The 14,371-nt window shown below is 41.6% G+C and overlaps 1 protein-coding gene across 1 annotated transcript; it reads right to left on the bottom strand.

Moving 5' to 3' along the window:
• Nucleotides 1-8: 8 nt before the first annotated feature.
• Nucleotides 9-8,582, bottom strand: LOC310989794 (ceramide synthase-like; the record flags this gene model as incomplete). Its single annotated transcript, XM_083976943.1, has 6 exons — nucleotides 9-231; nucleotides 2,041-2,150; nucleotides 2,840-2,935; nucleotides 3,473-3,704; nucleotides 7,271-7,354; nucleotides 8,458-8,582. The coding sequence occupies 6 exons, from the start codon at nucleotides 8,580-8,582 to the stop codon at nucleotides 9-11; spliced, it is 870 nt and encodes a 289-aa protein (XP_083833069.1).
• Nucleotides 8,583-14,371: the final 5,789 nt, after the last annotated feature.

Below are 14,371 nucleotides of genomic sequence, written 5' to 3' on the forward strand. Positions count from 1 at the left end.
TTCAGTGATCAGTCTCTGTGTGTGTGGTGACGTGTGCAGCAGCCGTTAGTACTCGTGATGAGGCCGTCGCCGTGGTCGGGTTTGCCCGTCCTCGGCCTGGTGAACAGCCGCAGGGCCCCTCTGCAGATCAGGAAGAACCAGTAGAGCTGCAGGGGCCACAGCAGAGCGGCCCCCAGGTTGCACTGCCAGGGGGCCACGAGGGGCACGGAGAAGAGAGGCATGGAGGCGAACCTGAAACACAGATTACAGCTGCTAATGACAGGAGGAATCAGCCACGCCCACCTCACTGAATTGTCTCTAAAGGACAATGCCGGGGGGGGGGGGGGGGGGGGGGGGGTTTACAACCTGGACCTTATTTCTGGCATAAAATACTGTCGTTTCCTCAACTTTGGTGTCATTAGGATCCTTCGGTCGATATTTAGATCCATTCAGGGCCGCGTATATCAGGGCTGGGCCATATATCGATATAAAAAAATATATATCAATATATTTTTATTGGGTTTTATTTATTTAAAGCAGAAGTAAGCGATCCGGTCGTTTTGGTTAACTTCTTGTCAGCAGATGGAGTTAGCAGTCCCCGCCCTCGTCCCTACGTCACCACATTCACGCGCATCCCTTGGCTGCACACACAGAGAGGACCGCCCCTTTATGCCGTTCTCTCTCCTCATTGGATAAAGGTTGTAGGATACAAGGAAAGTTTTCTCCTGGGCTCAGAGCAGAGTGACTGACAGACCCGTGTTTCAGACCAAACACTCTATGTAAGTGATTGCTGTCGGAAGATACAACTATTTAAGACTTATATTAACACAAAAATTCCGCTTACTTCTGCTTTAAATTCAAATTTCATTTATTTATATGGTACCTTTCCTGCTAAAAGCAAAACATAGAGGATAGAGAATTTAATAAGGATTTAATAAGCGATAAGTACCCCGCGATAATCGAATAGTACTTTTGCTTGAAATGCCCATCCCTAGTTGTTATACCGTATTTATGTTTACATTTTATTGTTGCTTGAAATGCCCATCCCTAGTTGTTATACCGTATTTATGTTTACATTTTATTGTTATTTGAACAGCTGAGCATTTATTCATGAACCAAACCTGTTTATTATTGATTAATTAGATTTTTAACCCTAAATATATCGTGATATGACTTTTGGTCCATATCGCCCAGCCCTGGCGTATATCCATATAGTGGGAGTGATCGGGCACCGAAATGCAGTCTCTAAATGAATAACGCATTATCTGCCGCGAAATGCGTTCATTTCACCAAGATGTTGTCATGATTCTCTAGTGCTGTTCCCCTTTGAGTCCGGAGTTTCCTGTTATCGTCATCCGGGGTCCGTAGGTTGACCTACTGACCTCTGAACTGGGTGATGTCATCTCTGAGGCTCATTCACTCTGCCTCTTTGTGTATATCATTTTTATAACTATAATACCCCTGGATAAACAGTATTGTTCTGTATATAATTGTTAGAAAGGCTCATTCACTCTGCGACGGTCGGCTTGTTGACTGAATATTTGTCAGATTTTGAGGTTGTGGTTGACGGTTTTGAATCTGACGGATCTACAGAGTCTACGGATGACGAGCACTTTGAAAGGAGGATGTGGATGCAGAGAGAGGAACATCTGGCCAGAGAACAACGAACCGCTGCACGTCCACTAACAGATGGTAACTGGTGGTGTCGTTGTGGAACAGCACAAGTGAATTATAGCAAAATATTGGTGAAATGAATGAATTTCGCGGCAGATAACGCGTTATTTAGAGGCTGCTTTTCAATATATGGATATACGCGGCTCTCGAATGGATCTAAATACCGCCTGAAGGATCCTAATGACACCAGAGTTGTATGGGTGAATAAACCACCGTATTTTATCCCAGAAATAAAGTCCAGGTTGTAAAAAAAACCCTGCACTTTTCCTTTAATCTGATCTCATCCTACTTTATTCTAATTACTCTTATTGGCTTTAATTGTTTACTTTTAACTTATTTAGTGGTTATTATTAGTAGTAAAGCAGCATCGTGGTGACAGTGTGTTACCTGCTGTAGGCGTAGTACAGGTAGGGGAAGAGAGCGACCCGACAGGTGAAGAAGCTGAGCAGCATGACGACACCGTTGATCTTGTGCAGCAGAGTGTGTTGCTTCTTGTACTGATGACATCACAGAGACAAAGACAGGAGTGACCAATCACAGCTCAGCTCAGCTCAGCTCCGACTACGGAGGCCTCTAAGGGCCAAACACACAAAAACACAAACATGCTACAAATTCATCAGTTTCACAAAAACGTCAACACAACAGGAAGTGTTTCCGGGGACACGATAAAGTGAGGGACCGGTCTGGGGCCTTTAGTTGTTCTTCTTCTTATCCTTGTTACAAGAATGTTAATGTAGAATTAATAATCCCCATGCAGATAAATTGTACACATTTATAGTAAATCTTAACCTGCCCTAACGCCTTCTATTTGGTAAGTATGGACTCCCTTGTTAAATTTTTTTTTCCTCTCTGAATTGTCCCTTGTTTATTTATTTTATTTATTCTCCTTTTTTATCGATGATCTGTCATATGTTTATTTTCATATGTGATAAGCGATGCACTACCACAATAATGTTTTAGTTTGTATTATCTAAGGAGGTGTGAATTAAATTTTGTTGTATGTAAAATAATTGTTTTATATTTGAGTATGTCATTGTTCATGTAATGTTACATTTTACATAAAGAAAAAAAAGAAGTTGTTCTTCTTCTTGACTTTAGAAGGTGTGTGTGTGTGTGTGTGTGTGTGTGTGTGTGTGTGTGTGTGTGTGTGTGTGTGTGTGTGTGTGTGTGTGTGTGTGTGTCTCACCTGGATCAGGACTTTTCCCAGACAGACGGACGGTGTGCTGAGCTCAGCCAGAAACAAGAGACCCTGGAAGTAATCACCTTTACCCTGCCTCCACAGCTGACACACACACACACACACACACACACACAGTCAGTCTTGAGGGAGGCGCTAGAGGAGCATCTGTAGGTGCGTTTCTATTTCCCCTAGAAATACGCAAAACCTAAATATCGCAATAAAAAACTGGTAATGGAAAAACCTCTCAGATATCGCTAAAACATTTTTAGGTTTTTTTTCAGACGTATCGATATCAAAATTTATTGCAAAAGTGTTATGGAAACACTTATTTTGGTTCAAGAACATCACATAGCTGATTGAGCGTATCCTGGGTCATCCTGAAATTTTGTTTTCATAGTTCGTCAGTGAAATCCTCGTTCACATCCTCTCCCAGAAAACCCAGATCGTGGCCGCTGCCACAAATAATATATATATAATATAAAAATAGATAAGATATCGTTTATATAAGGGCTTCAATGGAAACATCTGCAAATAGCAACTGTACTTCTTTCGAAATTTCAGAAACATCACTTTTATTTTGTAAAAAACCTGTGATGGAAACGCAGCTATTGTCAGTCATGTCAGTGTTGCCATAGTTACCAGAGAGGCGGGGAAGCAGAAGGCCACCATGAAGACGTGGTGCAGCACCATGAGGATTTCTCTGCGCAGGTATCCCATCACCGCCGACGACCGGACGCTCCCTGGCCCCGCCCCCTCCTCCTCCTCGTGACCTTTGACCTGCAGCTTGTGCCAGTAGCACAGGAACATGGCGTAGATGTCGTAGGCGAAGTAAGGCGTGGCGAACAGGATGTAGGAGTCCGTCAGCCAGTGTCTGAACAGGAAGTGAGAGACGGAGGAGATGAGACTTCACAGATGTGTAATAATAACGTTACGCTGGCATCATCGTATAAAGCCCGTTTTTACCAACAGTTTGTCTCAAAGGGCTTTACATCCCATCATAACAACATCCTCTGTCCTTAGACCCTCACATCCACTGAGGAAAAACTCCATAGAAAACCCTTTTAACAGGGAAAACCAGGAAAAACCTCAGGGTGAGCAACAGAGGAGGGATCCCTCACCCAGGACGGACAGACGGGACATAGATGTTGTTACAGACAAGACAGGTAGATGTTTGTGTTAAAGCTCCATACAGTATAAAGGTAGATGTTTGTGTTAAAGCTCCATACAGTATAAAGGTAGATGTTTGTGTTAAAGCTCCATACAGTATAAAGGTAGATGTTTGTGTTAAAGCTCCATATAGTATAAAGGTAGATGTTTGTGTTAAAGCTCCATACAGTATAAAGGTAGATGTTTATATTAAAGCTCCATACAGTATAAAGGTAGATGTTTGTGTTAAAGCTCCATACAGTATAAAGGTAGATGTTTGTGTTAAAGCTCTATACAGTATAAAGGTAGATGTTTGTGTTAAAGCTCCATACAGTATAAAGGTAGATGTTTGTATTAAAGCTCCATACAGTATAAAGGTAGATGTTTGTATTAAAGCTCCATATAGTATAAAGGTAGATGTTTGTGTTAAAGCAGAAGTAAGCGTAATGTTTGTGTTAATAGACCGAATCTCCTTGTTGTTTACATTCTACTTCCGGGTAGAAAACCAGCACATAATTTGAATGAGATCAATAATAACAAACGAGAGTTTAGCTATATATCATATTTTTCACGCCCTATCACCGTTTAGACAAATCTGAAATGATTGAAGAAACATTACTATTTCTCTGTGTGTGTTTTGTGTTGCTATGTGTTGTATTTATTCAGTTTGGGGGAATCACAGTGTCTAGAAAGCATCAGTGGCTCAGCTGACAGGGACAGCTAACGGTAGCTAAGCTAACGGTGGTAGCTAAGCTAACGGCGGTAGCTAAGCCATTAACAAATGATTACATTACAATATCATGGAAATGTCCATTTCCAGTAGTTCAACCCCAACCAAGTTGGGAATTTTGGAGATACTGATCTTTAGGTCTTCACTGAATGTTAGTCATAATTATTACTATTAAAATAAACTGAATAAATAAAGACATGGGATGTTTCATTCAGTGTGTAATGGACATATATATAATGTCCGTGGAGCTATGCGCCACGGGCATGCACGGGGGGAAAAAACGGCGTCGCTGTCGCACCGACTGCAACCGGCCACGCGCCGCTTTGGGTAACGAGCGCGCACGTCTTGGGAGGTAGGCTGTTATCAGTGTAATCAGAGACAACCATGAATGAGCCTCAGTTTCACGTGATTGCCTGTGAGAAAAACATTTTACTGACCCGAGCTGAGACGCTGAGACGCTGAGACGCCCCCCCCCCCCCCCCCCCCCAAAACAAAAACTCTTCGGAATCGGATCTGAACGATTCACACAAGTCACCTTGGTCATGAAAAAAGCGAGTTTCGCTTTTCGGCGCGCTGTTTGCATCCCTGCTATAAAGATAGCGGCCAGAGAACATCTTCAGGCCACTCACTCACTGACTGTATCTACTCCTGTTCGGTTGTGTTTGTGTGACTCCATTCATGAATGCTTTATTAAAACTCAAGAAAGACAGCTGACGTGTCAAGATACTATTCTTTTTTAAATACTTTATTGAAGGAACAACATTTTTTTGCCACCACAGCCTCAGTCCACAGAGAAATGCACACAGCCTGTATTCAGAAACTGAGCCTTAAAACCAGCCGTCAGGACTTCCTGTCACTTTGTGATGTCACAACTAAGCCCCGCCCCCTCACCACCTGGACAACACCATCCAACAACTTGAAGGATTTGGTTTCTCTGAGCGTTTTTATTCTGAAATCTGCTCTGTTTTTTGTTTTTTTAATAAAATAAAACCAAGAAAAGGAGGGATGTATAACTGTTTAGAGATGTGATATTAACAGGCTATTAATAATCTATAAACTATAATAACAACTGACACCATTGATAATTATCACCTGTTAATGTTTCTTTCTCACACGCAGAGCTGAGTTTTCGTGCAGCGATTACCCAGAGTTCCTTGCTCTCCCGTGTGATTTGATAAACAAATGAAGCTCCGACACAAACTTCTCCACTTTGACTGGTAAATTAACAACCGAGTCAACCGAGGAAACCTGGGATTTACTGAAACAACAACAACCCCCCCTCCCCCTACTTCCTCCCCCGGCTGTCATCTGCCTCACACACACTCCTTCATCTCCATCATTTCATCTCCCAGCATGCTCAGCGTGGAGGATTAGTGAACTCTGGGATCGTCTTAGAGCCTGAAATAGCTGCTGCTGCTCAGGAGGCGAATTAGACTCTGATTCTTAATTAGATTACACACACACACACACACAACACACACAACACACACACATTTCAACAGAAGCTGTAAATGTTCTGAGCTGGAATCAGATTATTTTTCGCAGATGAGGATAAAAACTAGAGCTGCAACTAACGATTATTTTCATTATCGATTAATCAGTTGATTATTTTAAACGATGAATCGATTAGTTAGTTAGTTTGGTCAATAAAATGTTAAAAAATGTTGAAAAACATCAATCAGTGTTTCTCAAACCACCAGACGACATCGTCCTCAAATGTCTCGTTTTGTCCAAAAAACCAAAGAGAGACTCAGTTTATTGTCATAAAGGAACAAAGAAACCAGAAATATTCACATTTAAGAAGCTGGAATCAGAGAATTTGGACTTTTTTTTCTTTAAAAAATTACTAAAACTGATTATAAGATTATCAAATTAGTTGCCAATTAACTTAATATTAGATTATTGTTTGATTAATTGTTGCAGCTCTAATAGATATTGTATAGTTGCTTTTATTCTGTGTCTTATTTCTGCTGGAGCTTCATCATCAACCAAAGTATTTGACTGACTGACGTTTAAACGGATTCGTCCTCAGTCTTTTCAGTCGTTGTCGTGTTTATTTCACTGGACGTTAAAAAGGCAAAGTTCAGTCTGACCAGGAATTAGTCTGGGCCGCTGTGCAAACAACTGGAAACTAACCAGCAGACGAGACGACTACAGTGAAGCCTCCGCCTGAGTTTTTATTTTATTCTATTGATATTTATATCTTCTTCAAGCTCATCCAACTGCAGCAAAGGACTCTGGGTAAAGTCAGTGTAAAGACAACAATAAAACAAGAAGGTAGGCGCAGTGATTGATCTGGAACGTCCGACTTCTGACACATATTATCCAAATAAACTGAAATATTCCTTCACATTTTTATTTTACATGTTTTATTTCTTTGTTCTTTTAATTTTTTGCCGTTAATGTGTGTTTACTTCTTGATAAAATAACAGATGTGGTCAGATGAGCTCTGGCTTTGATGCAGCAGGGACTATTTTCAGCGGCGGATGAATCCACAGTGTGTGAGAGAGTGTGTGTGTGTGTGTGTGTGTGTGTGTGTGTGTGACGTTCACTGTCCTCACCTGTCGTTTATGACGTCTCTGCAGGATGAGACGATGACACACCCGGCCGACGTCGCCATGGCGGCCTGGACGGACGACACCAGGCTGAGAGACAGAGACAGAGACTCAGTTTCCTCTTCACAATACAACTGATCAATTAACTCATCAATTAACACTTTATTGATCATAAACCAACTATTATTAAGAAGTTATGACAGTTTTCATCCATAGCCACAGGAAACACTATTTGGCAAAGTCAAGTTCATGTCTCTAATACTCATTTATATTCATTTCATTCATTCATTTCTTTATTTCAGACTCAAGGGGATCCATATCGCCATAAAAGCACAATAAAATAATAAAAGATATGATATTGATATGATTGATATTGATAAATAGTGAATCAATAAGGTTTTTCTGATCAGGTGGAAAATGCAGCAGCGAGTTTTGTTTCGAGGCAGTAAACAGACTTATATTGATCAATTGATTGATTCATTATTGTTGTTGCAATGAAATAAAGTTTGGCAGCAAAGATCAAAGTTAATTAAGACTAAAAGAAATATGACACAAATATTAACTAAATAAAACCTAACATCTCTGTTTACCCCAGACTGAAAGGTTAAAGGTCACGACACATGAAGTCCAGAAACCTCAACTATGATGTCATCCTGATCAAAGTATTATTATTTTGTGCAATAAGCCTGTGAATATTCCCATTTGTCCAGGTCATAGTATCTCAAAGGAATTTTAAATCGAAAGCAACTGGACTGATGAAGCCTCTTGGATGAGAGGTGAAACGTCTTCCGAGACAAATAACCAAGTCCAGTTGCTTTCGATTTAAACTCCTTTGAGATATTATTATTTTATAGATCAGTCCTCAACCTTTTCTCAAAATTTCACCACTTTTTTCAAGGAATATTACGTTTTTTGGCGGAAATTTCTCTAAAATATTCCCCAAATCCTCCCCATAGGCGCTAATTTCAACGTACACTGACTAAAAAAGTAACATTATTCAGTGTCAGATAAAATATTTGTGTATTTCTGGTGTTTGTTTCAAAATGTTGTCCAATGGGGGGGGGAGGGTCTAGTATCAGTTTAGTAGTTCTAGATGTAAAAAGTTTAAGAACCACTGATATAAATCAATTAATCAGCTGATAATTGATCAGATGTAGAGATGGTTGTGCGTGTGTGTGTGTGTGTGTTGTTACCGTGTGGACACCACAGCAGCGTCTCCGTCCGTCCATCCCATCATGCGTTTCAGGGTTGCTCTGGACAACAGGAACAGTCCTGGGAAGAAGACGGAGCCGGCGGCGACGAGGCCGACGCCCCACATGGCTGCTGGTGTGTGTCTGTGTGTGTCTGTGTGTGTCTGTGTGTGTGTGTCCTGTGTGTGTGTGTCCTGTGTGTCTGTGGTGAAGCTGCTGAATGAGGAACCGGCCGGCGGCTGCAGCTCAGAGAGGAGGATCATGAGGGGGCGGAGCCGACAGAGGGAGGAGGGAGGAGCTGTTACCGGGGGCAACCAACACCTGGAGCTGCAGGCGTGGCTTCACAGGGACGGAGCAGCTTAGAGAGGAAGTCTGCAGGATTTCCACCTTAAAGGACAATTGACCCTTTGCTAAGCCCCGCCCCCTTGGTTACTGTTGCTACGGCGGGCAAGCTTTCACTCCCAGCCATGCTCCGCAATATTTGGTATCGATTTCAAAGGAAATATCAGCAAATTTCTGGATAAACTGTTCTGATATAATAGAGAGAAGAAGTCACAAAGATCATTCAGAGTTTTCAGTGACGTGACTCGCGCAGGAGGATAAAACATCTGTTCAACGACACGACTGGACAATGTACAGAGCAGCAGTAAGGACCGGTCATTTTACCGTCTATCAACCCACCAAGACTTAGGTCATCTCACTGATCATGAAACGTTGTCAAACTGCAAGTTTTGGGGCGATTGTGAACCACATACAGCTTTCGCTGCTGTTTTGTTTTCTCCCATCGCTGTATCAGTCAGTGAAAGCAGTCCCTGCCTGGAGGATCCCTCGCCTAGAAGCCCAGGTAAAAGCCCTAAAAGTACAGCTGTCATTTCGGATGTGAACATATGGTTATCCCCGCATTTACACTTGCTCAAGTCGAAAAAAAAAAGTCAGCTCGTATCTGAACATCTCTATATTGTGCAGTCGGAAGCTCCCGTTTGTGTAATAAACACAGGAATATCAACTCTTGACTTGAAAATCTTCAGATTCCTTCTTTTAGACCTAATATGAAAATATATAAAATACAAATGCACATGGAGGAGAGGAGGGTTAGAGACACAGAGGAGAGTTCAGGTTTAAAAACCAAAATAAACTAATATTATTATTATATTTTCTATGTTTTGATATTCAGGATAGGATGCTGTGAAGAAGTGACGCCTGAACGCAGCTCAGTTTTATTATCCAGTGTCCATTTATTTATTTATCATTCACTACTTTAACTCTAAACAGTTTTTTTTTTTTTAAGAAATTCAAGTATTTGTTGGGAACACAAGTCAAAAAAAACAACAAAAAAAACAAAATAAAATAGAAACAAAAAAACAAAACTTTTTGCTAAAACAAAGACAAAAAACATCCGTTTAAAACATCAGTTTCATATTTAGAATAATAAACACATCAAGTTTCTTTTCATAGAAGAAAACGAGTCTAATCTCTACAGATGACCGGCCGTCTGTCCACCGGTCCCTGGACACACGGGTCAGCCGACCGCAGGTACACGACCGAACACGGGTCATCGGGTTTTTAAAACGGTTCCTAACCTGAAGATTCTCCACTAACACAACAACAGAAAAGAGAAAGAAAAGAAAAAGTCCAGAGGGGAAACGCTCGTCCACGATTTACCACCGTCCATCGACAATTCATCCACAATCGATGAGCCGATCGAAGGAAAACTGATCAATTCATCGACAGCGTTCGGACGACGAGCGCTCTCCACCGTCATCTCAAGTTTGAACGGACAAAACTTTCTGTATTTAAAAGAATTTAAATTAAAACCTTGTTGTTTCCTGTTTTGTTTTTTGTTTTTTTGACTGACGAGATGATCAATAGGAAAACAAATAACCAAAAAACCAATATACCGGTAGTCTACTTGCCAACAATGAGTACCCGGAAATGTTGAGTACCCCAAAGTTTTATGTTAGAAATATATAGTATGGGTCCCCAGTATTCAGAAACTGTCGGATGCTAACTTATATATAGTGAACAATTAGCATAATTGACATAATTAGCAAAAATTAGCATAATTGCCTATATGGGCAATATTTCAACAAAATTGACTTGGCTGATCTGGGCAATATTAGTGTGGTTTTAGGGGTTATTGATGAGGCTGAATCCATTTCTAGATTTTGAAATCCATCAAAATCGGGCCACTGGCGGTTAAAATCTGGTCACTTCCGGTTTAGACAGCCATTTTGAATTTTGAAAATGTCAGAAATGAATTCAGCATCATCAATAACCCCTAAAACCACTCCAATATTGCCCAGATCAGCCAAGTCAATTTTGTTGAAATATTGCCCATATAGGCAATTATGCTAATTATGTCAGTTATGCTAATTGTCCGATATACATAAGTTAGCATCCGGCAGTTTCTGAATACTGGGGACCCATACTATCTATTTCTAACATAAAACTTTGGGGTACTCAACATTTCCGGGTTCACAACGGGGCCCTATGGGCTGGCAAGTAGACTAATAATTAAAAATCAAAAGAAAAACTTTTTCATTTCAGAGAATCTAAGTGTGAACGTCGTTAACGTGTGGAAACTGAAACACACTCTAACTTCACTGACGAGTTCGTTCCAAGCAGCAACATTTCAATCCAATCACTCAACAAAATGTTGCGACTTTAAACGACCGTAAATCAACTTAAAACAAACTCGCCGGCGTCGACCGTGTGCACGACGTCGCACCCTCGTCACGTCTTTCTTTCATTCATTCATTTGTCTGTTTTGTTTTCGTGGCGGAGCGGTCGTCAGGAACGTTTTCCCTCCGGAACTCCAGAAAAAAGTCTAATTAGATCACAACAAACGAAAAAAAAAAGAAAAGAACTTCTAATAAAAATCACTTCCTAAGATGAATTAAATAAAAAAAAAAAAAAAATTTTACCACAAAAAAATGTACGTTTTCGTCATCGTCGACAAACTCAACCATTGCACAGCATTCAAACCCAAATGCTCTCCATGGGATAATAAATATACACATGCAGATTTACAAGTCGGCCTCGTGCTTTAAATTCCACACGCACGCCGTTGTTGTTCCTGTAGAAGAGGAGCTGAGGTTTCAGGGGTTAAGAATCTGGAAACTGTCAGGGACCGAAAAACGAGGACGCTCGGGGGGCCCGGCGGCGAGGGGGGGTGGGGGGGAGAGGGGGAGGAACGACAAAAAAAAAAACGAGGAACGAGCCACAGGAAGAAGAGAAAGCAGGAGCTGAAGTTTCCTCCACGACGACGACGTCTTCGATCCTTTTCATAAAGTTCCTGAGATCCTGAAGAAAAGGTTCGTGGCAAAGAGGGAGGAGCTGTGTGTGTGTGTGTGTGTGTGTGTGTGTGTGTGTGTGTGTGTGAGAGAGAGGGAGGGAGGTGAGGAGGGGTTGATGGTGTCGCACGTCCACGTGGATTTTTTTAATTTTTTTTTTTAAACTTCAGATGTTTGCAAATGACGTGCAAAACACCAGAGTGTCCTTGAACGCACCACTGTGACAGGAAAACAATAAAAAAAGAAGGCGGCGCCGGCGTTTCGTTGCTCAAAGATGAAACAAAAAAAAAAACACGACCGACGATCAATCGATTTATCAATGAATGAATGAATCGATCGATTGTTTTTAATGAAGCTCCAACGTTTGAATGTGAATCTGCTGGTTAAACTCAGGATCTTTGGGTTCTGGGGGAAAAAAAGAATAAAAAAAAAATGGACATGTGATGTGACACGTTTCCTGTTGATGGCGCTCGTTAAAACTGTGGTCGATGATTTTTGCAGACGCTGTCGCTGTCGCCATCGCCGACGGCCAGACACCTGAGCCGGGGGAAGTGAACAACAGGAGGAACTGAACGTGAAAGAAAGAAAGAGTGGAGAAGAGAAGAGAGAAAAACTAAACTAAACTAAACTAAAACTAAAACAAAACAAAACAAAACAGCAGCAGCATTTCATTTCAGCGGCGACTTCCTGCTCTCGAAACCTCGCGCTGATTCTGATTCCGAGAGTCGAGGAGCGAGGAGCGAGCGCGAGGTAAAAGAAGTCGCCGGCTCTTCTGGAGGAGGAGAAGGAGGAGGAGGAGGAGGAGGAGGAGGAGGAGGAATGACGGTCACTGTGACGGGAGGGTTTCAGTTCATAGATATGCACAAAGCCCACAAAGCCCCCTCCCTAAACCCCCCCCCAGGGGCCTCAGCCTGCAGTTCATCTGTCCGCCTGTTCGATTCCCAGGGGGGGTTTGAGGTAACTGAGACCGGGAGGGAGGGGTCTAAAACAAAAAAAAAAGAAGGGGGGTGGAGGAGAAGACACACACTCGTCAACAAACACTCAATAAATTAAGAAACGATCAAAAACACAAAAAAAGCAAAAAAAAAAATTAAAAAAAGAAGGAAAAAAAATGGCCGCCGGTACTTCTCCTTTCCGTCTCCGCTGAAGGGACAAAAAAAAGTCGAGGCCGAGGATTCAGCAGGACAAAAAACACACTGGGCCACAGAGAGTCCGCACGGCGTTTAAAGGGATAGTTCAACATTTTGGCAAATTGTCCCATTGCCATAATCCCTATAGTCGTAGCAGTAGGTTCGTTACCTTTAATTGTCGGTGCAAGCTATTTTTTAGAACGGCGGAGCAGAGCCGTGAGCTGCTCAGAGTTATGGAGGCTCAAGGGATTTCTTGGTTTCCCTCATCAAACTCATCAAATACACAATCCAACAACTCCACAACGCTCTGGTGGACAAGTTGTGACCTGCACATTCACCACGCTATGAGATAATAACACAACGTTACCAGACAGAGTTGTTGTAGAGGGAAATACAGGGACTGTTTGATGAAAAACTGTCCCTGAAGGCAACGTGCATCAGCGGTTTTGCATGAATTTCCCTCTAAAACAACTCTGTGTGGTAACGTTGTGTTATTATCTCATAGCGTGGTGAATGTGCAGGTCACAACTTGTCCACCAGAGCGTTGTGGAGTTGTTGGATTGTGTATTTGATGAGTTTGATGAGGGAAACCAAGAAATCCCGCCGTTCTAAAAACAGCTTGCACCGACAATTAAAGGTAACGAACCTACTGCTATGACTATAGGGGTTATAGCAATGGGGCCAATTTGCCAAAATGTTGAACTATCCCTTTAACACAAGAAGAAGAAAAAGAAGTCATTGACCATCAGACAAAAAACAAAAACAAAGCAGCCAAGTATTTGTGGTTTGGCATCTCTCTGAACACCATTTAAAACACTGATAGACACAATTTCCTGTCATAATTTTCAAAATAAAAAACAGGCGACTGTGTGGGGGAATGAAACTCCTGTGTCCTTTTGTCTTATTTCCCAGCATCCTCTCCTGCTGAATGAATGTGGCACAGGTTTCTCTACAAAAACAAACTAACTAACTAACAAAAACACTGATCCAGGGCCAGACAGCGGGTCGTCGAGCAGGAGGAGGAAGAGGAGGAAGAGCCACTGGATGAACGACAACGAAGCCTGAAGCGGATGTGGATGTGAGGAAACACCTGTGGTTAAAACCTGCTACATCTGTTTCAGTTGCATTATTATCATTATTATTATTATTATTGTGATGATTATTATTATTATTATTATTATTGTGGCCGCGCCGCGCGACGGGAAACACAGTGAGTGAGTGATGTGTTCAAATGCAGTCCCAAAAAAACAAAAAAATAATAAGGAGAAACCCTTGGCGGTTAGTTATCGTTGTGTCATGTGGTTTGGCGGGTGGTTGAGTTGGAGGCGTGTGATTGGCTGATCTGATCTGAGCGCTTCAGTGTCCCTGGTGTGTTTCAGTTAAACCATATTGCACAGGGCTGGAATGACTTCAAAAAATAATAATAATATAATAAAAAATAAAATAAAAATCAACTAACTAAGCAACGATTCTACCAAACAATTAAAATCATTA

This window comes from Trachurus trachurus (assembly GCF_905171665.1).
Source record: "Trachurus trachurus genome assembly, chromosome: 8".
NCBI lineage: Eukaryota > Metazoa > Chordata > Actinopteri > Carangiformes > Carangidae > Trachurus > Trachurus trachurus.